We start from the raw sequence: 26201 nt of genomic DNA on the forward strand, positions 1-26201 counted from the left end.
TACCGAAAGGCTGACTTGCGACTGGTTTTAGATGTCACACATAGCAAGATAATTGGTGCTTTAACTTCCCACTTTGAGTAATCTTTCGTATGGGACTGGAGATACCTTTCTGTTCAGGCCTCGTGTCACCTGATGACCAATTCATTTACCTCATCTTCCATCCTACTCTTTTTTTCCCCCTGATTGTTCCCTGGACTATGGACCATCATGCTTAACCTAGATTTGACAGAATCATAGGAGTTACAGCTCAGGAGGCGGCCATTCGGACCATTGCTCCTGTTCTGGTGCTATCTACTCTAATCTCATTTACCTACCCTGTCTCAATATAAAAAAGGCAATTCTACCGAGCATCTTCCAATGGTGCTAGAGAGCTCCAGCTTTGGAGCAGTGGGCAGAAGCAAGAAAAATAACAAGTGAGTTCTGCTTCTCAAAACCTGCCTCTGGCCAGCTGATATGATGAGGCATGAATGGTGGTGGTTATGAGAGAGATCACCTTGGCCCAGATGTGTCTTTTACCTGGTTACAGGGAGCGTAGGGGGCAAGGCAAATTGAAAGTGTTGACATAAAGTGGGAAAACAAAAATGTACACTTGCATTTAATGGCATCTTTCATAACCTTAGGGCATCGTAAATCTCTTCACAGCCAACAAATTACTTTTGAAGTGCAGTCACTGTAGTTTTGTAGGGAAACATGGCAGCTACTTTGCATTCAGCACTGTCCCACAAACAGCAATGAGATGAATGACCAGTTCATCTGTTTTGTTGGTCTTAGTTGAGGCCAGGACACTGGGTAAACTCCCTGTTATTCGAAAAAGTGCTATGGAATCTTTTACACTCACTTCAAAAGGCTCACAGAGCCTTGGTTTAACATCTCAGCACCTCCAACAATGCAGCACTCCCTCAGTACTGCAATGAAGTATCGGCCTAGATGACACGCTCAAGTCCTGGAGTGGGCCTTGAAACAAACTGCAGCAAGGTAGAGTTCATTTTCCACCTCGCTTACCCAGGGGCACAAAGGCCAAATCTAGCACTGAGCCATGCTCACTGGAAGGTCTGACGTTCAATTCCCAGCCTGTGCTACAATTGGTCTTAGTGACGATGGGTAGTGAGAGTGCGGAAATCAGCGAGGACACCCACTCCTGATTGTTAACTAGTGACCCAGTGAATGCCTTCAAGAAAAAAATTGGGAAAAAAGACTTCTGAGTTGCATTTCTTTACAAAACCATAGATTGCTTCACTAATCTAATTCTAAGTCAGCTTTACCCAATGAGGCACCAGAGGAGTTGCTTAAAAATTTTACAGTGCACTCACCTTTCTCCCGCTTCAGGCCAGGGTTGGTCGTTAACCAGGATCGTGATGAAGAAAAAGTGGCAGCAACACAAAACTCTCCACCGGCTGCCTTGCTTGGTGAAATCTGCGGGGCTGACCTGGACTTGCTTTTGCTGAAAAATCAACAGAAGAGACTTCATGAAACTGTTTGCAGTTGGTCTCCGTTTCTCCCACCTGCCTGCTCTCGAACAGTCCTCTAGTCACACGCCTTGCTGCACAGCAACATTTCCATTGGACGAAGAACTAAAAGTACTAATGCTGAACAGTTACACCTTTGTGGTCAGATAATAAAGTTTCTGATGAACAATTAACAAGGCAGCAATGCTACACAAAAGGACAACTGGACAGTGATTCTTTCATTAACTGGCAGCTCACAGTCAAACCTCTTTGCTGTATAATTGGAAGTATTCCTACCACTGGATTATGTTATTGAGGTTAGGACTGCTTTAAGGGTGTTTTCACCAAGATCATGAAAAATTTGCTATGATGCAGGTGCCACTGTATTTGTGAACCTGTATGTTAATATTCGTGGAGAAGGACATTTTGAATCCATTGTTAATTCCGTGACACCCAACCTGATGGGCTGGAAATTGCTAGTAAATTAACGGTGAGCCTCACCGTTGTTAATGGGCAAATCGAAGAGCAAGTTTTTTGCGCAGTCAAACGCGGAAATCCGGAACTTGCTCTTCCTGATTCACCAGTGATGTGAAAGCTTCGCGTTAAAGGGACCTCGCCAGCTACAATCAATGGACCAGCCGAATTTTCTCACTTACCCAGCTAGAAACAATCTAATCTCGCCACAAAAAAGGTACGTTGAGTTTTTAGGACGAAACTAACTTTTATCAGCGTGGTAAGTATTAATGGCTGCCAAACAACCTCTCTGGCATTGAAAATTAACTTTTAAAAATGTGGAGTCTCATTACTCCTGATTTTAATAATAGTTTTTGGACATTTGAAAAAAAAAAATTTTTTCTGTCTCTTTTATCTTAGTCTTTAAATCTTACCCTCTCTATATTTTGCTTTCTCTATCTCATTTTATAGTACATTTACTAACCCTATCGGGCACTTCTTGGTTTTTAGTGTGCGCGGTTTGTCAAATGAGTTTCACTTCCTGGTTCGCGCAACATGGCTTGCTTCAAGCTGATTGGTTGAGGGGACATAGAGATCCTTTCCCGCTCACACAGCCCAGGAAAGAATGCTGCTGTTTTTTGAACTCGGATTTCAAGGAAATTGCCGCCAAAAAGAACGCGGTAACAGTGGGTGAATTTAAATCTCATGAGCAGCATGGAGAAACATATGGATCTTGATGGGAGTCAACAATATTAAATGTGGAATGCAAGTAGGGTTGTCACACTTTACCAAGTCAAAAAACCAGAGAGGAAGGACTGGGAGGAGTGAGACTTAGGATGATCACAGTATTAAACAGCACAGAAGGCCATTTGGTCTATCGTGCCTCTTTGAAAGGGCTATCCAATTAGTCCCACTCCCCTGCTTTTTATCCATAGCCCTGCAAATGTTTCCTTTTCAAGTATATTCCAATTCCCTTTTGAAAGTTACTACTGAATAAGCTTCCACCACCCTTTCAGGCAGTGCATGATTAACAGCATGTAAAATTTAACAGGAGTATATGTATTGTTTCAGTAAGGAAATAAATAATATCCAATTTCTCAGCTTGTCTGCAGTTAAGCAGGGCCTTAGCAGTAGTGGTATAAAGACATTTACTGCTTACTGAAAAATTGGGCTATCTGGCTGGATCTCGGACAGGTGACAGCCCTAAGCTACAGGTACTGTCATTGTGATCTGATGCAGCAAGCTGTGTCCCCACTGGACCAGCACCCTCATCAACAACAGATAGCAAAGCAATCTTCTCCAGCACTACATACTCTCTCCCATTACTCCAACTCTGGTCTTCAGCGGTTACCCCTCTCCAATACTGATGATAGCACCTTCAGCTGGTACACTATGGAATTCTCTTCCTAATCCTCTCTTGTCTTGCTACTGCCCTTCCCACCTTCAATAACCTCTTCAAAACCTACATTTATGGCCACATTTCTACCAAAATCAGTGAACAATCTTACAAAGCACGCGTTCTGTTCGTAGACTTGTCTACCTTTCAACAAGGTTCATTCCACAAAGATCGATGGTCCTATATAGTTGAAATGTAATCATTGTAAATTTTTTCCCCTCAACGTATAAACCATTATTTGTTTTTTTTAAAAAAGGAACCCAAGAGTCTGTCAGTAGTTTCTGTGTTAAACTTGCACACTTGCATCCACTAACAGATCTCCACACCTCATAAATCACAGAATGTTCCCAGTGACCTGCGCATGGCAGGTTTAACCAGTGACAATAAAAACAGTCATTTTGAGCTAAGAGGACTTTCAGTGGACTGACTCCAACCCAAAAGTAGTTTGTGGAGTGTTTGTTTTAAACTGCAGTAATAAATAAGACTGGTTGTACCACCACAAACAAGCCAGACTCTTGAATGAAATGTGAACATAGTTGTGAGTTTATTGCTGGGTCATCTGGTATAAGGCTAATATCATTTTGATTAAGATTAGCGCTATCCCTGAGCTTTAATCCAGGTTGGCTAATACAATGAACCTGAAACAAGCAAAAGCAAGGGTTCCACTTTTAGGAGCTGAATCTATCCCTGATTTAACTTACATGTGTCCAATTTCTAGCCAAGTTGGCTGCGAATTGAAAATCTGTTCCGCTGAAGAGCTCAAGTAGTGAACACACAGGTCGCAACCGCGTGATCACAAACTCAAATCCCAGGGTTGCCTGTTGCTCGGACCCACTTGCCTCAGTTCGGAGTTCAGCCACCTCTCAGCTGGGCCATTAGATAGAACACAATAATTAAGTACCTTCCCTCAGAGAAAGGGGAAAATAAAAACTCAAATGGACGGCACTGGTAGCCTTTGTATAGACGTCAGGTGGCCAGATCATCCTGGAGTCACTGCTGGAGAGAGATTTGTAGGGTGGAGTAGCCTATAAAGAAGGAAAATTAACTGGGGGAGATAGATATTTGTGTGTGGCGCCTTCAGAGACCATTAAACTGCCAGTACAACCTTATGTTATTTTGGAGCTGTAATCCAGGCTCAGTGTGAGGAATTTGTGAGTGCAGTTTATTGGCGTTCCCAAACTAATAGTGGGAGTTTTCAACAGAGCCATTGCACACTCTGTTCACTTTGTTGCGTTCCTATTGTCCATGTGCACGTAAAAAAGCCTTTTTTCCAAGCAGGAAACAGCAGGAGAAGAGGATTGGGCCTCTGAGCCTTTCATCTCTGGGTCCTAGGTTCAAATCCAGCCCTGACTAACGAGGTGAAAGCTCCTCTGCCTGCTGGCTCTAAGTGCCATGAGTTTGAGCAGTCTCAGCCCAGTTCCCAGTGAGTGTTGGCCCCTCAGCACAAAACAGCCCTTAATTTGGTGAACACAGGAGTGCCAGATGAAAAAATGTTATATTGAGGCAGTAGTGAGTGCTCTTCAGTGACTGGGGCACACTGTTGCACCAGGGTGGATGGAATTTTAATCTGCATCTGACCATGCTGAACCTGCCCTGGAAGTGCTGGATGCCGCACTCTGGGCTCGAGGTGGAAAGTGTACCATTCCCCAGCGCTAGCATTCCTCACCTTAATGAGCATTAAACTGGTAAGAAGAAAGAAAGAAGTGGGAGCACACCAGATTGTAGTGAAACATGGCAAGCTTCCAACACATTGCTGTCATATGGTAACTCCCTGTGGGTCACACTTCACATGGAATTGCACCCAATTGTGCAGTGCATGCAGCCATCCAGTGTTGACTGTCTGGGCCACTAATCGTTGTCCTGATTTGAGATTCTGGAAAAAGCCACCTTTTTTCTATCACAGATTTTAAGCATTTCAACAGCTCAACTCTAATTATCAATATTTAAATGAATAGATGGTCAGAAGAATGTTTTGAATGGTTTATTATTATTCATCATCAAAACTCAAACTGTCCAACTACAAGAGGAAATGGTGTTATTAGTACAAAAAGGTTAAGAGGCAGTTTCCTGAAAAGGTCACTGCAGAAATGATGGCTGCTAATGACTGGAATCATGAATTACGAGCAAAAAGTGATGGCAGATGTGTTTCAGAGTCTCACCCATGGGCTAGAAAGGGAAAGGAGTCAATGGCTAATGTAGATGTGAGAATGAAAGAGTGAACGAGAGGGTAATAAACTGTCACTGCTTTTCAACCATCAGTGATAGTATTAGCTGAAAGCGAGGCAGCAAACTGCAAATGAAAAGGACAGTATGTTAACCCTCTAACCGTCACAATAGCCATCATACTCTTGCCCTCAAGTTGGAACGATCATTGCTCATAATGTCATAGGTGCATTTAAAGGGAAGCTAGATAAGCACACGAGTGAAAAAGGAATAGAAGGGTATCCTGATAGGGTTAGATGAAGTAGGGAGGGAGGAGGCTCGTGTGGAGCGTAAATGACCAGTTGGGCCGAATGGCCTGTTTCTGTGCTGTAGTTTCGATGTAACTCAGTGTAAAGTCCACTGTGAATGGCTGTCATACAGTAATAACTTTTCAGGGCCCTTTTTAAGGCAATGTGGTGTATCCATATTTACCACATGCCGAGTGGCCTGTTCAAGAGGTTGACAAGCTTTTAGCAGGTGAAGTACTTCCTGGCATTTTACGTGACTCTTTCCTACCTGCTTTATGGAATGTCCCCTTCTGTCACTATTCATTTTGATATCTTAACCTAATGCATCCCCTCCATAACTTTAAACGCCTCAACCATATCTCCCGCAAGCACATATTTCTCCTTCTTCTCTAAAGCTACCCTTGAGACTGAGAGATCTGAACACTCTCTGGAACCCCAATATATGCATCACGCATTGTGAGACACAGCATAAAATTATAATTAATGTAGGTAATGTGTTTAATTATCTAAAATATATTACAACAATTGAGGAATCAAAATAGGGAAATTTAGTATTTTTGCAAATTAACAAAACTTGCTTTGGTTTTTGCGCATAGGGCAAGTGTATCCCAGTGTGACAGGGGATTTTTCAGGATTTGCATGTTTTCCTCAGTGTCTGCAATCCAAAATGTCTCTCCAGTAGAATTGGTGAAAGCATAAGCTGAGCAGTTTATGATTTGCCTACCTTTAGCTCGTCACATCCAGGTACCTCCTCTCTGGATTCTATATTTGTATCTGTACGATATCCCTCCCATTGAATCCCAGAGCAACCCACATAACTAAAGGTCCCAAGTTTGTTTTCCCGTTTCAGCCCCAAATCCAAACACAGGTCTATTCCTCGTTGGTTGCTTAACTATATTACTTAAATCCAAACTGACCTTAAACCCGTTTCAGGTTATGTATTTCTGTACCATCTCCAAAAACAATTCAAGACTAGAATTTTCCACTTTTCCCAGATTATAACATAAATTTACTAACTGGCTATAAAATATGCTAACATTTTAATGAGAAATACTCAAGAGTATCACTGTAGCATGGAGCCACCCAGTAGTTCTAGTGGGACCACACTAGATTCCCTTGTAAAAAGAAAGTCTTGCATTTCTATAATGCCTTTCACGACCTCAGGACATCCCAAAGCGCTTTACAGCCAATGAAGAACTTTTGAAGTGTAGTCACTGTTGTAATGTAGGAGACGCGGCAGTCAAATTGTACACAGCAAGGTCCAACAAACAGCTATGTGATAATGGCCAGATAATCTGTTTTGGCGATGTTGGTTGAGGGACAAATATTGGCCAGGATACTGGGGAGAATTCCCCTGATGATCTTCGAAATAGTGGCTGTGGGATCTTTTACATCCACCTGAGAGGGCAGATGGGGCCTCAATTTAACATCACATCCGAAAGATGACACCTCTGACAGTGCAGCACTCCCTCAGTACTGCACTGGAGTGTCAGCCTAGATGAGAAAAGGTCATACGGCCTATTTGCGCTCGGCCCATTCTTGTGAGAATTCACAGGGAGAAGGGCCTTTATCAATTGGTAGACCTTCCAGACGTGACGTTGTACATCGATGATGCAAATCTCAGTTCAATCCACAGAGCTCGGGTTTGCTGCCAGAACTAAGATCTAAGAAGAATTCCCCAGAATTTAATCAGTCCAAGAGTCCATAGACCAGTCGATCATCAGACAGAATTAGTTATCCTCGTCAAGGAGGATTTTTAAAATAATGAAAGAAAGGTCTAGAAAAATGCCAATTATAGTCCGCAAAATGGTTCCCATGTGGTTGAGATGTTACCACACTGCACGTGGCCGTAAAGTAAAAGCAGCTCAGAGTCAGGGTTAAATTTATGAGAGCTATTTTGAACATCTTTTCAATTCAGGAAAATTATACAGTATTATCAAAAAATAAAAGCCCATTAATCTGGGATGTTTATGGCACAGCCTGTACGAGAACATCAAACGCACTTAATGTCTACCTCAGACATGATCTAATAGCAGACGTTAGTGATGAGCAGCTTGACTTTTTAACAATACGATGACATGTCACGACAAACTAAATGGCTAACAGATGCACAGGGGGACGCCCAGTCTGACACTTTGCTACAGTAATTGATTCGACACACGGACTGTGAGCAACACAATATATCAACCTATTGATACTGTGACCATGCAGATGTGGTTAATGACATTCTATAACAGCATTTATATGATTGATGGAGGGGGTCCTTCTACCTGTGTGTCCATTCCCAGTGCTGACAATATGTAAAATACCTGACCGCTCCTATCACCACTATCAAATAGCCAATGGCAGCGAGCATTAACTATTCATACTTATAAACTTAGTTTAAAATTTATTTTGCCAACAAGATTTTGCATCTTGGTATACTGTCCACAGTTTTAGAATTTGTCAAGCGGTTTCCTTTCATTACAATAGCGGAAAATGATATTTCCTTGGTTCAGTTGGTAGTACTCTCACCTCTGAGTCAGAAAGTGGGGGGCAGAGGGGGGATTCAAGTCCCATTCCAGAGACTTGAGCACATAATCCAGGCCGACACTCCAGTGCAGTACTGAGGGAGCGCTCCATTGTTAGAGGTGCCATCTTTCAGATGTGACATCAAACCGAGGCTCCATCTGCCTGTTCAGGTGGACGTAAAAGATCCCATGGTACTATTAAAAAGAGCAGGGGTGTTCTCCCGCTGTGCTGGCCAAAGTTATCTCTCCACCAAAAACAGATTAACTTGTCATTTATCTCATTGCTGTTTGTGGCATCTTGTTGTGCGAAAACTGGCTGCCACGTACGCCTACACAATAGTTACTACACTTTAAAATAATTTGTTGGCTGTGAAGCATTTTGAGACACCCCGAGGACACGAAAGGTGCTAAATGCATGAAAATCTTTCTCTCTCCTCTAAATTTCGATTTCACCTCCTAAATTTTTAAACTTGAAGCCAGCAACTCAATTGGCTGTAATTTTTTCTGAGTTACAAGTCACATCAGCAGTCAAGAGTAAGAAGGCTTTGGTGTAAACAGATGAGACTGTCTCACTGGATTTTAAAAAATATTTGCACAGAGAGATTGCTAGATCGTTCTGTGCTGGGGGGAAAAATATAACAAAAACTCCCTTTCAACTTGAACGCAATATTCTGTGTCTTAACGATTTATGAAGTCTGTGTGAGGTGGCAAAAGGAGGCTTACTAGCCTAAACAATGCAGCGCTCAAAACACTTGCCTGCCATTAAATCCTTGACCTAACAAGGATGCTTTTCAAATTCTTGGAGCCAACAGCTCATGGTTTTACTGAACTCCAGTTGTATTTTCTCCTTTATTTTTTAGATCGCCCTCTCCCCATCAATAAACCTGTCTTCAACTCTTAGGGGGTCAATGTCCTCTGTGCACTGTTTGCACTAAATTCCTGTCTACGCTACGTTAACCCGTTATCAGGTAGCGCAGAAAGGAACTTTACATGAATGCATTAACAAGTGCGCTGAAAATGCACAGGAAATTAAATCCCCCCGATGGGCTTGAGTGGGTCACAGATTGCTGAACTTGGCAAGCCTCAATAATTGACAAAAAATCTGATATCCACACCCAGTCAATTCAGTGAGACCAAATAAAAATGAAAAAAAACGGCAAAGGCTAGAAACCTGAAACAAAAGCAGAAAATGCTGGAAATGCACAACAGAGCAGTCAGCACCTGTAAAAGAGAAAAGACAAACTGAAGACAAACAAGCATTTTATCTTCCTGCTTTGACACTTGCTTATTTTGTCAATCTTTCACTGCTGAGAAAGGGTCATACCCAAACATTTACTTCTTTTTTCTTTCTTTACAGAAGTTGACTGACCTGCAGTGGATTTCCAGCATTTTCTGTTCTTGTTTCACTGGTTCTTCAAAGGGGCTCAACCATAACCCCATTCCTACCTTGTGTTCTTATCAAACGGTCTGAGCTCTTGCTCTACCTGGATCTAAGCATTATATTGAGCTGGATGATCTTTTCACGTTCCTATCTTCTTAGGCTTTTATTTTCAGTGAAGCGAGTAGATTTCCTAATAAGTGGTTTAGTTTTTGTTTTATCTGAAATGATATTCTGCAAAATCTTAACAGTGAACATTGTAAAACACGTGTGAACGTCAAAGCATGCAAAGCCCATCTCTCCGCAACACATTTCTAGCTGTGGCGTAAAATTATGAGCACAGTTCTCAACGAATTCATTCAAGGCCAGGATCAGGAAACGTCCTGAAACAGAAATTGATATCTGCAATCCTGGCTAAAACATGGGAAACAGCAGTGACCACAAAAAAATTAAAATAATAATGAAATGTAACAGAAAAAATTAAACTATGGAATAATGGAAATCACTGAAGGGATCAAGCTGCTCGTGAGTACAGGCACCAAATACCAGAAACTGAGGTGGCTTTTTTGTTAAACTACAGCTGTGCACACAAGACACTTTTCAGTTACAATCAACTCATGCACAAGAGCACAATTTATAAAAAGTTAAGCCAGCGCAAATGTTTTCAGGTTATCGCTTCAGTATACTAGGTGGGCACCGACATTTGCAATTCACTAAAATCAATTATATCTTTCTTACTTTTTCTTTTCCATTTTTATCATTCATTTCTTTTCCCCTATTTGGGTTTCTGACAGCGTCACACACTGTTCCCGAGGATGAGAGGACAGCCACCTGGCTCTTTCTAGGTTTCTGTGCGGTGTACAAAAATGGAATGGTGCAAGTGACTTTTCACTACTTTTTCTTCTGTCTCCTCTGATTTCCCATCTACACTGAAACTTCTTCCCTGACAGGAGCTCAGTGTCCTTGCTTGTGGCCACTGGTGGCACCCCATTGTGGTCATGGGATTATTGGCCTGCACCCCAACCTGCTGAGCATTAATAAGAGGTGTTTCCTTGGTTGTCAGTAAAGTTACTCTTCTCTGGGGCACGTTAGCCAAACAGTGTGGGAGTAAAACTCTAAACATATGGCTGGCTAATTCTAATCCAAACTTTTGTTTTATCAAATTAATATGTAATTACAGGCTGGGGTTCCTCACCACATGGGAACAATCAAATGCCTCTTCACCAAGTAGGTAAAGGGTTCTTCACTATGTAGAAAAACAAGCAATCTTGTCCAGCTCCCACTGATATCGATCACCTTCTACTCCTGCGCCTACAAGGCAGCATAGTTGATAGGACCAGTGAAGATCATTCTCTTATGACAGCTGAGGCGAGCAATTTAGAATCAAAGAGCGAGTTCTAATTCAAGCAAAAAAAAAATCTATTGGGTCCAGATGAAATAAACAATTGCTGACTTGGTCCCAAGATGGTAAAATCCAATCCCTGGAGGCTGCACTCAAACTCCTCTTCAGTATGATGTAAAGTCAAGAAATTTCACTGTCCCTCCCACCCACCCTGATGAGAGAATATTTGTCCTCCTTTGTGAGTCAAGTTTGCAGCATTGTATCTGCGAACATAAATTCGTTGATCCCTCAGAGGAGCTGTGGTTCGGAGATAGGATTCAACAATGTAGCACCGATTCTCCAACCTGCACTCCCTTTGAACACAGCTCCCTAGCGCAAGTGCAGGATTGATGAGTTTATACTGTTATTTAAACCTGCCCATCTAATCTGCAATGAGGTTTATTGTTTCTACACAAGATGTAATTTTGCAGTCATGTAGTGTGCTCCACACAGCAAGTTCCCATTAGACAATGTTGTCTTCTTCAGGGCTTGGGGAAGAGGAAGCAGTGGAATAAAAGCCAGGGTATTCTCTAGGATGGAGGGCTATGATTCCTTTGGGCCATTCTCATACGCCCAGAGAATAATGTTACAGTGGCACTGGGAGAGGTCTCAGAATAAGTAGGCTGTCTACCCTCACGATGAGAATGTTATGTGCTGCTGAGGGGAAGTAAGCACCAATAAAAAAAAGGGAAGGAGTAATACATGTTGGCCGTACTGCAATACCTGGTCCCGGGATGGCAGTGTTGCTACTGCAGCTGTGATGATTGAATAGGTATGTGCCAAGGACAACATTATATCATGTGAAGACTAGCTCAGGCTTGTCAGTGATGCCTTCGAGGGTCATATAGCCTGCTAAAGGAGGCACTCATTGTCTAGGCTCACATATGAAGTGACATACCAGAAGGCTGGTGACACCTGTGGAACCGTACGGCAAGAAGAGTCACCATCTTCAGGTGAGGAGTGTTTGATGGGACAGTGTAGAGGGAGCTTTACTCTGTTTCTAATCCGTGCTTGTACCTACCCTGGGAGTGTTTGATGGGATAGTGTAGAGGGAACTTTACTCTGTTTCTAAACCATGCTGTACCTGCCCTGGAAGGAAAAAAATTCTAGGCAAATAAGAAACTCACATTAACGACTGTGTAGAAATAGAATCAATGGCAGTATATGGTGAATGGGTTAACGCACAGAGAAAGTCTGAAGCCAATATCCTGAGCCTCCAAGGTATTGGAGAGAATGGTTTGGACTTTTCTGAAAGTAGGTGGGGGAGGGAATGGAAGAACTAGGGAAAAATTAAGAGCAAAATATTGGGATTAAGATCCAAAAGAATTTTATATGACGTGCTGAAAGTATGTTCTAAGTAAGACAATAACTAGATTGTTAGTCTGCACAGCTACAGAACAGGGTATTAAGCACGCTTTAACAAATCAATGTTGGCATCAAAAACACCACAAAATAGCCACTTCCAGAATAAGCAAATGAAAAGAGACTGCTTGAAACTTCTGCATTTTCATGTGTGTCCTCTTGTAATTTGCACATTCTGTTCCAATTTTGCATTGCTCTTCAATCACAGCTGCAGCTGTTTCTGGTTGCTTGGTGCCTCTATCTACGTAGTAGCCCATGCGAATACTTCAACAAGGGGGGGAAAAAATTTTGGAAAAAAAAATATGTTGACTTCACTAACTTAAGCAATGCTGTACAGAGGATGCAGTGGAGGCATGCTTGGAGGATCATTTCTGGGAACTCACCACGGAGCTTTTAGGGAAAAACATCCTGCCCCAAATAGGTAAGGTCTTCCGTGAGGGAAAAAAAAGATACAAAAATAGAATTAATCCATCAATAAAAAGAAAACGTACCTCAAAAAAAGGACCAATTCTAAATGAAATTTTGTTAACACACTCTCACTTCATTGAGTAGCAATGAATAAGAAAAAAGTGCAAATGCTGAAAAACTGGAAATAAAATGGAAAATACCGGAAATGCAACTTTTCTTTGCCCAGTGGGTGACTGACATGAATGGAAACCCGTCACCGTGTTCAACAGTCTCTAGACCAAGTGACTGAGGAGTCCGCACAGGTAGAGTTTCCGTTTATCCGATATGCAGTGTCCACTATCTCCCCCCTCCCCCACCACCCCACCCCACCCCACCATGGAGACACACCACACTTGCGCAAGTCCATTCAGTTTAGACTGGTTAACATTTTGAGTGGGCCCCTTCATCAGAACTGATGACAGATCCCACCTGAAACGCTAACTAGTCTTTTCAGTTTTCAGATGCAGACAGATTTGCTGTGTATTTCCAGCATTTTCTGTTTTTATTTCATTAAAACTTGATTTCTTCACCTTTAAGGATTGGGTTACAATTTTAAAAAATTAATAGTACAAACTGGGTAAAAGATAGCGATTCATCCTTAGACATGTGGTGCTGTGTGCGTATTTCCATGTGTACTGTAGGCTAGGTACACTGTAAGCCTGTCACAGGAGAGCTAGTATCTGAGAGTGGGACAAGCTGTGTTGCTGATAGAGGAGTTAGTGTTTGGAGAGTGAAACAGGCTGTTTTGATGATGGAGAAGCTGGTGTTTGTTTGTCTTGTGTCTCAGACGAGTGCAGCAACTGTACAAATGGAGTTGGTCTCCCGTATACAAGTGTGATATATATGGACCACATTTTTATGTTGTGCACACTCGAAGACCTAGTAGAATTGTTCCGTTTGACATTTTGTCGCTCTACCACTTTCGTCTTCTAAGTTCAGCCGTTTTGCCACATCCTCCTTCCCAAGGAGGACATGGCGTCAGGCCATTTCTCTGACTGGCACCAGTGATCTTTGTTCAACAAACAAGGGGACCACTTGTAGTGGGCCCAGTCCGTTCTCCCTCCGTCACATCGCGACCCACATTTCCACCCTAACTGAAAACAGACCCCCAAATATCGCCTATTGTTTACTGAGGGGAGGGGGAAGGTCAAACTGACATGAACAGATTTCTAAATGGTAGAATTTTAACTGTGACACCGGCAGGTCATGTAAACCCAGAGGCATTTTTACATTTAAATTGTTGTTTTGCAATTTTATTGGGCCCTTACAAAGAGAATGACTCAGCGCTGCAGCCTAGTTTAAAAAAGGTCCACGTCAAGGTATGTTTGAGGGCATCTGCTGATCCCTGTGATATTGCTGGATTGTGCAACTACTGCAGAACTGGAAACTCTAGCGTGTTATCACTGAAGACAACACTGAAGAGTTTCTTATCCTGGCTACTAAAGAGTCTCTCTGAAGTATTTTATCTAAACCACAGGCTCAGAAGATTAAGCCAAACCATATTTTTTTAAAGGCCCTTAGTCTGTTCTGCTCAAGTTTGGCTTCTCCACAAAATGCTACAAAAATGCTGTTACATTTGCTCCTTTTAAGAGATGTCTGAAATGTTTTCTAGATAGGACATTTCCTAGTTCACTGTGAAATCAAAACTAAAAAGCATCTTATCAGCCATCAGGGTTCGGGCAATTGATGCACAACATCTTGTGAATTTATACACTTACTGTGTATAGCATGATTCTCCTGAATCCTGCAGTTTTACACAGAGTCCTGGAGACAAAAAAAAATCATCTGGCATAGCCATTAATAATGAATTTTGCGAGAGTGGCTAACGAAAGGACAGATGAGAGAATTGGGTATGCCTCAAGACTACATCCTGTGATCAAGGGGCATGAGAATAAATTGCTAAAATTCACTGTGTCGGTTCTCAGCACCGTGTCGATTTCAATTCCAAAAGACCATTGTAACTGGTGGAGAAGGGCTGGTAATTGCACTGATGAGCTGTACATTGTAAATCCCAGGTTATAACTCCGCCTGATTTTATAAATAAATTTGATTCGTCAACTTAGCCTGAGTAAGTGCTGGTCTGTGTGTATTGGTCTCCAAATATCTGAAGTGAGTGTGGGAGCATCGCACAAAGTTACTCTTAACTCAGCAGCAGTACTGCAGTTGGAATAAGGCAATGCCTCTGGCACAAAAACAATATGCATAATCAAATAAAGTTACCCCTTAAAAATGAACAGTCAGAACCTATAAATCACCCTCGAGTGATTCCGAGGCAGGACTCTAATCTTGGGTTCGCGTGACAATTATAAACTGTTCAAGCTTTACTATTGTGGCTTATGACGTCAGCTAAATCCCTCAATTAAATTACTACCCTGTAATAACCCCGGGGTATCCATTATTTTCTATTTAATTAAAAGGTAACAATTAACTTTCAAACCTGGTAGTGAGGAGGTTGAACCGTTGAGCTTAACAGAGCTTCGCATCTGCTTGGCACACTTGTCACGAGTTTATTAGTGATTGGGCAAAGCACGCAGTCAGACTCAAATACATGGGTGTGAATTCTAATGCGAGCCGGGAAGGGAGCGGGGGGGGGGGGGGGGGGGGCGGGGGTGATTTCTGGGAGCAAAATCCGGTAGGTAAGTGGGCAGGTCGCGATTTTAACGAGGCCAATCAATTGCCCTTCCGGGTTTCGCGGCTGGCTGACTAACGGGCAGGAAGGCAGCAGGCCGCAGCCAGGGGTCAGAGGGAGGGACGGAGGCTTCATGGGCCGGGGAGAAGATTGAGGGGGGGGCCAGGGAGAAGTTCGGGGGGCCGGGTAAGAGCAGTGGTGGGGCACGGGAAGAAGATCAGGGGGCCAAGGAAGAGATCGGGGGGCTTGGAAGAAGATCAGAGGTTGCTGGAGGTCGGGTGAAGAGTTGGAGTTGGGGGGGGGGGTGGTCAATTGTGGGGGTCCTGTTAGCCAGGTGAGCTTGTTGGGCCTGGGGGAAGCACTCCTGCTCCTCCGGGCTCACAAGCAATGCAATATAGGCCTTCACCTCATGGATCCGGACCTTCCCATCTGTTTTCACCTGATGTGAATGGGAAGCGATGGGAAACCCGAACAGGTAAGGTTAAATTTGTTTTATTATTCCAATACACATAATATTAAGTACCTCAAGTGTCTCAACGAGTACATTGCCCTTTTAAGTATCAGCCTGCTGGCTTTAAGTGGGAGTGGGACTTCCTGGTGCCTGCTGTCCACAAGCAGACAAACCTACCTGGGTTAAACCCAGAAGTAAGCGTTTTGGAGCCGGGATGTGGTCCCTCCCTGAAAACGGAAGATTTTTACTCCCCCACCCACCCCCGACCCACCCATTCTTGGGGGTTAAAATTTACCCCATGATATTAGTAAAGTGTTTCCGTTTTAGGGTAATTTGCATAATTTTCTCCTTCGACAGCCTGATGGTAACTTTTGTAAGTTGTGAATTTATACGCTTACCGCGTATAGCATGATTTTCAGATCGGCCACGATCTCATCGAATGGTGGAACAGGCTCGAGGGGCTGAATGGCCTACTCCGGTTCCTATGTATTGCTTATTGGACTGTATTCCTTACTATCCGAAATATGAGTTTTTTCGCTTTGTGCCCTTGCATTGTGCCCTGAATTAACAATTATCGTAAGGCTGATGATATTGACATTGAGGCAGTAACAATGGCACTGCCATGACCGACAAATAATTTGTCATTGATTAGCGGCAAATGCTACAGCCATGCGTGGATATCATCAGTTCAATTCAGGCAGTATACTTGTTGTAACACACTTTACATTGTGGCTCTATCATACAATTTTGTGTGTCATACTTACAGCTGATTGTCTTATATTTAAATGTTTCCTACCTCAATTTAAATTTCTTCCACTTGATTCGCTATGCAAATTTATTGATTTGTTCATTGGCAAATTTCTTAACATGCTCCAGAATATTTCTTTCAGTTTGAAGCATACCTTTCCTCATGTTGTGACAGGATCCATGAGTCTTTATTTTTCCAAATGGTTTGAAAAGAAGCTGGCAAATGAGTTTAAAAGCTTTTTCAGGTAAATTTTAAGATTTAAACTATTATCAAATGTTTATTTTTTTACTTCAGAGAAAGCCTAGAAAAAGAGAAAGAAAAAGGGGGGGAATTATATCAGCTGTGCTTTATTTTGTTCATACTGGGAAACTGTAAACAATGATTGTTTTCAGAAAATGCATTTATTTTTCTCAGTGGAAATGCTAAACTGTATCTTTGCTCTGTGAATAACTGTATTTGAGTTTGTTATTCCAAATGATATGAAAACAAGCTGCAAGATGAATTTAAGAAGCGTTTTAAGCAAAAAATTCACATCAAAACCACTTTCAACTTTTTTTTCCTTTAAGAGGGTCTAGCTAAGAGAGAGACAAAAGCAGATGACTTCCATTATTTGGGCTTTACCGTATTTATACTTAGAATTCCAAAACAATTATTTCTTATTTAATTGCTTACTGATTTAATTACGTATCTGTGCTAGCGACTTCACAATACCAAACCCCTAGATCTCCCCCACAGTGCTACTAAACCCCAAAACTCTCATCCTTCCTCAATGCTGCCAAACCCCAGGACTCACCTCCAATGATGTCAAGATCTTTCCTTTCCCAATGCTCCAACATATACCACTCCGCTTTGCTGCCGATCACAAAATCTCCCCCCTTCCCCTGAACTAACTTATCATTGAACTCATCGTAAGCAATGCCACAGAAGATCTGGATATTAAAAATTGCGTGTGAAGACATTACATTCCAAACTTTGCAACGGGTGCAGTACAATCCACCTGAGACTGACGAGCATATTCTAATCTGCAAAGTTCTCCGAGCAAACAATAAACTCTGACTGACCTCAGCCTGAGTTTACTTAATAATTAGACTTTGTGGCCTTAAAGGGACGCATTTCCAATTTAGTAGAATATATTGTACATTACACGGTATAGCACTTCTGTCCTTATAAAACATTATCATTCAATTTAAAATGAGCAATGCCACGCGAGACTCATGAGTATTATAGTAAAACCAGTACATCTAGCTCGCCACTGTGAGACATCTTGTGACAGATGCATAAATGATCTGAAATCTAAAGCTTGAAACTGTCAAGCACGTTCCAATCTGCAAAGTTCCCTGAAAAAACAGCAATTAAAGTCTGAATGACCTGAGCCTCTGTTTACTTGTCAAGATTTTGTGGCCTTAAAGAAAGACAGTTTCACTTAAGCAGAATAATGCATTGGGCATTATATGGTAGCGCACTCCAGTCTAGTGGAGTGTTCCTAAGCCAATGTCTCAGATGTCCTAAAACATCCACCACTCCTCACCCACCCCACCTTCTGTGCCTCCTCAGCTAAAGAAGGTTGAGTATGTTCTTGTCCAGTCTCCCAACACAATGCCCTGTCACCTACTCTACCAAGTAAAAGAAAGTAAGCTGGCAGGAATTACAAGCCCACGAGAGAAAGAAAATAGTATGAAAAAACTCAAAGAAAATGTGTCCTAGCCTTCCTGACTTGACTTTAAACTGGAAAGTAGTTATGGAGCGAGAAGACGTAACTACACAGGAACTAAACTCTGAGAACAGGGACTCACTGTTAGTCAACACATTGCAACTATATTAAAAATCACCTTTTTCTCTCCCCCTGTAGCTCAGTTGTTTACTGGAAATGAATAGCTAGGTCATACAGCTGTTCCAGGTTCAATCTCCTGTGTACAGCGAGTTAGCTGATCTCAGCCAAGTCATTAGTTGGGGCATTACAATTGAATTCAGCACCTCTGGGCTAGGAAGGAAAATTTAGCTGAGGTTCTTGTTCCTGGGCACTATCCAGCAATCCTTGCTGGAAGTGCAAATAGGTAGATGGCAGGTGAGGGCAGAATCAGGCTCGTCTGTGATGACCTCACTATCACGGCACACGTATAAAAGAAAGACTTTCATTTATATAGCCCCTTTGATGACCACAGGACGTCCCAAAACACCTTACAGCCAATTGAGTATTTTTGAAGTGTAGTCACTGTTGTAATGTAGGAAACAAGGCAGCCAATTTGCACACACCAAGGTCCCACAAACAGCAATGAGATAATGAGCAGATAATCTGTTTTAGTAATGTTAGTTGAGGGATAAATATTGGCCAGGACACCAGAGAGAACTCCTCTGCTCTTCTTCGAAATAGTTCCATGGGATCTTTTACGTCCACCTGAGAGGGCAGATGGGGCCTCAGTTTAACGTCTCGTCCGAAAGACAGCACCTCCGACAGTGCAGCACTCCCTCAGTACTGCAAGTGCCAGCATAAAAGCAGCTTTTCTGGCAGAGGAAGGAAATGTATCGCCATCGACATCACAATTTTTGACATCTGATCACCATTCATCCAGGTTGAAGGATTATCCATGACAGTGAGTAAACTTGACAGTGAAAATTTAAATTAATAGAGGAATAAATTAATATTTTTAAAAAATAACTACAGTCACTTCAATGATTGAGATATCAGGCTGTTCAGGCAGTCCCTATCAGTCTGACAAATCTGTGATTAGTGCGTTAAACAGCTGGACCCATGAAGTGTCTTGATCCCCCCCAGAGCACTGCCTTAAAGCTACTGACCACGCAGGTGTAATTACATCTGTTTTATACACCTGGGACCAAGTGTCTGTGCATCTGCTGAGGACACACTCCATCTTCTTTGCCTCCAGGCCTCCCAGCCATTAGCACCAAAGCATTTGTTCTATACCCAGTGCATCGTACAAAACAGCTAGCCAGATGGCTATTGTCCACTGTAGCAATTATATCATGCTGTGATGTACTGGGGATGGGGAAAGACTTGCAGAACTGTAAAAGTTCTCATTAATGTTCAAGTGATGAGACTGAGATTTTTACAGAAACAATGATTAAAAAGATGAAGGAAATAGGATAGATCTAATCTCTCCGTTATTGTCAGATTTTCTGTGATGTCTCCTCCAAAATGGTTCATACCACACACGCTGACTAACTGATGAGTCAAAGTTCCACCATCACAATTCAGGATTGATGGAAGAAAAATAGCACCAGCAGGGTTAATGGGTTTAACCGTGTAGCCCTGCTCTGCACCCCTCCCACCGATTAGCTGAATGTTCTTTTAGAAATAGGGAGACCAAAACTGCACATAGTACTCCAGATGTGGTTTCACCAGGGCCAAATAGCATTTTAAAATGACCTTTCTGGATTTATATATTATACCATTTGCTTTGTATCCCAATATTTTCTTTGCTTTTTAAACAGTCAGGGGACATTGTGTTGATGGTTTTAGTGACCTGTCCATTAAAACCCCAAGATCTCTCTCCTGTTCCCATACCTCAAGTACATTCCCATTTAGCACAAAATCCACATCAACATTCCCTCTGCCAAGTCTCATAACCTTACATTTCCCTGTATTAAATTGCATCTGCCATTTCTCCGTCCCCTGATGGAGCTCGTCAAGATCCTTTCGAATTTGTGCACATTAATATTCATCATTTGCTGCTGCTCCCAATTTGGTATAATTTGGACACAATTCCTTCCTCTAAATCACTTATAAAAATTAGAAACAACATTGTCCCCAACACTGAACCGTGTGCACTCCACTGGTAACTGGCTACTAGCCAGGTACCTGCCCATGGACTACTACTCATTGCTGTCAACCAACCAACCATTTACCATTATGTGGGACAGTGTCAAATGTCTTCCCGAAATCCAGGTAGATAACATCACTGGAGGTAACGTTCAACTTTGGCAGGGGTACAAAAAGGGCATTAGCAGATCGGCCACTTGTGTAGCGTCCCTGCCAAAGTTGAATTTTACTCCCTCTGTCTCTCCCCTATCTATTAGGTCTGTCAGTTCCTCAAAGAAATCCAATAAATTAGTAAATAAATGGCCTCCTGCTCCTAAAACCACGCTGCCTGCCTTGGATTAGCTCATGCCCCTCAAGAGGCTCCCTTATATCATCCCTCACAATACTTTCAAACACTTTCTCAATGATAGAAGAAAAGACTTACAGATCCGTGATTTGATGGCTCATTCCTCGCCCCTTTTTAGAAGATGGGAGCCACATTTGCCTTTTTAGAAATCCTCTGGGATTTGGCCTGAGTGTAGTAAAATATATCCGCAAAAGTATTCATAATTGTTTGAGCCAATTCCTTCAGAACCCTGGGACGAAAGTTGTCAGAGCCAAGAGCCTTATCTACCCTGAGCTGTGTATATCAGTAAGTGGGCCTGCACCTACGAGGAAAGGGCTAATACAGTAAGTGGGCCTGCACCCCTAGGAGCTGGTTAATATTGTAGGTGGTTATATTTCAGGTAAGCCGGACTATACTGGCCTCGTAGGGTTGCTCTGTCCTGTTGACACTTACACCCAGTGTCATTTTCCATCAGGTGCGGACACAAGAGGAGCTGGCAAATTTCGCAACAGCTCCTATGACCCCTTCAAAAGGTGGAACAAGGCAAGTCAGGCAGTTTATATTTCTAGGTGCAAGAGACTCGCATGTCTGGGGTCAGCTGCAGTGAAAGCACCTTAAGACTGCCCAAATTAATTTCATTTGAGTCCCTTTTCACCGGCAGGGAGGAGACCTCTATCCCATCAGAATGGGCAAAATGCAGTCCCAGGACTCAGAGGGGTCAATTATACCACTCAGTCTCCCAATCTGAGAATCAGTGACACTACAATAAATCCTCTTTCCTACATTCTTACCCCTGCACCATCCTTTCTCATTGCATTAAAGAGCATGCTCACTGGACTTGGAACACAATGGGAGTAATTCCATGAAGCTGAGCTCCCAGTGGAGAGCCACGTTCACAGGGAGTGTGGACTGGAGATGTGGCACAACATTGTACGTCATAGTATTGCTGGATAGTACACAAATTGCAGTGTGGGTACAATCAGTTACTCCCCCTGAATCATAGGGGATCGTGCAAGTTGGTAGAAGCTCTGTTGACTTTAAGACTCTAGGTGCTACTCCATATCTCAGTTGATAAACTGGTGGGCATGACCAAAGAGCGTGTCAATCAGCTGTCTGATACTTCTGGACCAAATTAATGCTAACCCTGTGATGTCCCGTTTCAGCCTGAAAGCTACCAGTACCATAAAGACTGAGAACTGCTGTAACCTTGGCTGTCACAGAGAGCAGTGCTGACTGAAGATTATCCCTAAAGCTCTTTGCTCAAGAGCTGGCACAGATCAGTAATCACATCTATGAACATGCACAGCCTTTACATATACTGCTTCTCTATTAGGAAGACATGGCGCACATACATATGACCCCAAGGATAGATGGAGCGAGTGGTCGTGAATCTATGACGTCTTCACTCCCAATGCCCGTTTTGCCCTGCAGCTGTAATGCTCATCAGACACAATGGGGGTCTTTTAGTGAGCTTCCATTCCCGGTTTGGGACCTCACTAGCAGTGAGCACTGGTCGAAAAAAAGGGGCTACAATGTTTTAGCCCTATCTCCCTTGCTGCGCTCCAGCTGGTGAGCCTCTGTGCAGGAGCCTCTCCTCACAAAAATGACTTCAAATAACTCTAGCTCAGGTCAACTGGCAGCAGTGGAGAATTTGCTGCAACAAATGGAAAACAGCACTCATCACTGTCGAAGCATTAATGAGTTCTTAATTGGCTTTGTTAGGTAGATGCCATTAATATGTCAGTGTTAATAAGCTCTTTTTTGATATGGCACAAAACTCAAAATAGTGTTGATGCTACAGTTATTGTTTTCCTGGATTACCAGCTCTTTTAATGCCAATTTCCATGGGTGATAATAGCGCCAAAACAGTTTGGTTAATATTTCAGGTAGAGATCCTTCAACAGAACTCAGCTCTGACAAAGGATTTCTACCGGAAATGGTGACCTATTTTCAATGCTGATGGACTTGTTTTACGTTTTCTGTTTTTATTTTAGATTGCCAGCTTTTTTCCTTTTTTAACCCCTATCTTTGCCACTTTAACAAGTCGCGTAGTTTGTGATGTAGAATGTAGCTATACCTGGCACACCTCCAGTGCATTATTTCCCCTCTCTGTTCTAATACTGTCTCCTCCCCCAGGTGGTGTTACCAGAGTTGCTCTGGATGCAGAGTGAATGAGGATCCCTCAAACATGGTGTGAAATGCTTCTTCTGTCCAAGTTTATTACTGCTGTTACATTTGCTCTTGTTTTCCAGCATAGCTAGACTGCCCAGCTGTTACTGGTATAACTTATCGCACTCTATAAAGATCAACAACTTTTAGAAATTTATGGTATCCCACAGCACATACCATAATTCTTCATGTTTGATTTGGATGAAAACTAACTATTATTCCTAAGCTCTGGAATTCCCTCCCTAAACCTCTCTCCCTCTCTCCCCTCCTTTAAGACGCTCTTTAAAACCTACATCTTTGACTAAGCTTTTGGCCACCTGTCCTAATATCTCCTTATGTGGCTCAGTATCAAATTTTGTTTGATAACGCTCCTGTGAAGTGCCTCAGCATGTTTCACTGTGTTAAAGGGGCTATATAAATGCAAAAAAAATTAAGAGATCTGGTACGGGTGTTCAAAATTAAGAAAGGCTTTGATAAGGTAATTAGTGAAAAACTATTTCCACTGGTCAGTGAGTTGGTAACTAGAGGGCATACATTTAAGATCAGCAGCAAAACAATGAAGGAGGAGATAGACAATTCTTTTTAGATGCAGAAGGTTGTTAGGACATAGAACCCTTGACCAGAAACAGTGGTGGAAGCAGAGTCCATCATAGCTTTTAAAAAAGTGGATAAATATTTGAAAAATATTTTTTAAAAAAAAGAGTAAGTGGAAACGGGCAGGGAAATGGAACTAAATGGATAGTTCTTACAGAGAGACAGTACAGGCACAATGGGCCAAATGGCCTCCTTCGGTGCTGTAAAATTCTATGAATCTACTACAACCACTTTCATAGTGGACAGTGTTATGGACCCAGAAATTATGCTGTACAAGCAATTAATTCTTTGGACTTTACCTTGTCCACTATTGTAACAGAGGTGTTAGCCTATTTAAAACAAGCAAGATAACAGCTCTGTTAAAATAGCGAACAAAGTAATTTCATACCCAGGTATTAACCTATAATCGCACCTTGTAATTTCGAGAATGTGGTTACTAAATAATGCGCACTGTCCAAATAGGGATTTTTTGTAATGACATTGATTATACAATCATAGTTGTGGCATACATAGTTATATGCAGTTATAAAATTAACTTTGTAAACTAAAATAATTCTACATTTAATACACAAAAGGCACTTAGCAGGATCTTAGCTCTAGTGTTATAACTGTACCTGTTTTACTTTTCAATTTGTATGAGTGCCGAATGCTACTTTACTTAAAAAGGGAATAGCACCCCTGTGTACGTGGCCTGTGTTGATGTTTGATGTCCCTGTGCCGTGCCAGGTTAGCAACCAATGCAAGCCTCTCAAAGAGCTGTATAATAATGGCTCGTCATCACTTACTCTCACATCTTCCCAACAACTGTCTCCCTATGAGAGCAAAACAGATACCTGGCACCCATCATGTGGGAAATACCCATGTTGAATACTGGAGCTCTAACACATTGCATCACCCTTCCATGCACCCCCTTCCATACTCCTCGAAAGAGAGTGTTTCACCCTCTGTCTCTATACTATTTAAATACAACTCCCAGCCTCTGCACCCTTTAAATACAGACTACCCACTCAGTACCCTTGTTCAAAATCAAACAGTTAGCGAGAATTATGATTAACTGTCTTTTATATTTTTTACTTAAGGTAGACTATGTTTATTTTAAATAGATAGTGGGCAGAGATCACCATAGAAACTACTTGAAAAGAGCTACGTTAAAAGGAGAAAGCAAATCTGTGTGAGAGCTGAATTAACATCACTAGGGACACAGTCACCAATTCAACATGCTTCAACCATCTTTGGGATGATTTGCTCTGGTTGCTGTTTGTAGCAATGTCACAATTGAAGATTTCCTCTGTTTGGTATTTGTTGTGAAATTGCCAACATGTTCAAAAAGAGCATCTTTACGATTTTGCTAGAAACACTGAGCAGAGGAAGTCTTCCCGAATTCACTCCTGGGGAGGGTGCTGAGACCGGTTGCAGGTCAGAGAGTTTTTATGGGGCCAGGGGGAGCACTCCTGTTCCTCCTGGCCCCGAAAAAATGTAAGGAAAAAAATGTGCCCATTTTTGGAGGAGCCTGCAGTGGCCCCTTTAAGGACCGCTGGTTAGGTCACTACATGCAAGCCCCGCACTGGTTCCCGAAAATTACGTTGGGGTCCTACAACTGGTGTAGGGCCCAGATTTAAATATTGAAGTCAGGCTCCCGCCTGTCTCGAATAGGGCACTGGCTACCCATTCTCAGGCCTGCTCAAAAATCGAGTCAGACGGACTTCAGGCGGTTCTCTTATTTTTACATTTTCGTCTCCCTACCACCCCAGTTTTCCAGCATAAACAGGGCGATAGGCATACGAATGTCGCTCCGTGTGTTTGTAGGACATTACTTTGTCCACTATTTTAACAAAGGTGTTTAGCCAGACAAAGTATTAGCAGGAAAGAAGAATGAACTTGCATTTATGTAGCGCCTTATCCCATCTTTCAGGAAGTCTCAAAGCACTTCACATATGATAAATTACATCAAAGTTGTTGTTATGTGGGCTAATGCAGCAACCAATTTGCACACAGCAAGGTCCCACAGACAGCAGTGAGATAAATACTCGGTTAATATATTTTTGGTGGTGTTGGTTGAGGAAGGAATGTAGGTCAGGACACTGGGAATACCCCCCGCTTTTTCAATAGTGCCATAAGATCGGTTTAATGTTTCAACCAAAGGACAACACCTCCAACAGTGCAGCACTTCCCTCAGTATTGCACTGGAGTTGCAGCCTAGATTAGGTGCTTAAATCCTGGAGTGGGATTTGAAGCCACAACCACCTGACTCAGAGCAGGAGTGACTAACAACTGAGTCAAGCTGACTCTATTATACAAATACATAATGCTAATACTACACTGGCAAATTGGCTGCCATGTTCCCTACATTACAACAGTGACTACACTTCAAAAGCACTTCATTGGCTGTAAAGAGCTTTGGGATGTCCTGAGGTCGTGAAAGGCGCTATGGAAATGGAATTCTATCTATCTTGTCATTTCCAGGCGATAGTTTCTCTGTGCTTTATGAGGGACAGTTTATCATTGCACAAGGTGAATATCTGCTCTGAGCTGGTACGTGATGTCATCTCAGTGGAGCTACTGAAAGGACAGCTCTCGCAGTGTTACATTGGACACCATGAGGTAAGGACCAGCTGCACAGTCAGTAGCTGGGATGGTTCCAGAAAGTTCCGCGTCGATGAAAGTTGAAGACTAAAAGCTGCTGTT

The 26201-nt window shown here is 42.4% G+C and overlaps 1 protein-coding gene across 7 annotated transcripts in view; it reads right to left on the reverse strand.

The window, feature by feature from the left end:
- Positions 1–26201, reverse strand: part of bcas3 (BCAS3 microtubule associated cell migration factor) — a 666368-nt gene that overhangs the window by 336135 nt on the left and 304032 nt on the right. For 6 of the 7 annotated variants that reach the window (XR_010968541.1, XR_010968542.1, XM_068008504.1 and 3 more), the window contains exons 17-18: positions 12759–12803; positions 1311–1441 (exon numbers count right to left, since the gene is read on the reverse strand). Coding sequence is in view for 5 of the 7 variants with exons in the window: in XM_068008504.1 (XP_067864605.1) it covers positions 1311–1441; positions 12759–12803 (176 nt within the window). In the remaining 2 variants the exon portion in view is untranslated. The remainder of the gene's footprint in view (positions 1–1310; positions 1442–12758; positions 12804–26201) is intronic. The other variant, XM_068008505.1, reaches the window with a different exon arrangement.

Source organism: Heptranchias perlo, chromosome 28 (genome assembly GCF_035084215.1).
Source record: "Heptranchias perlo isolate sHepPer1 chromosome 28, sHepPer1.hap1, whole genome shotgun sequence".
Lineage (NCBI taxonomy): Eukaryota > Metazoa > Chordata > Chondrichthyes > Hexanchiformes > Hexanchidae > Heptranchias > Heptranchias perlo.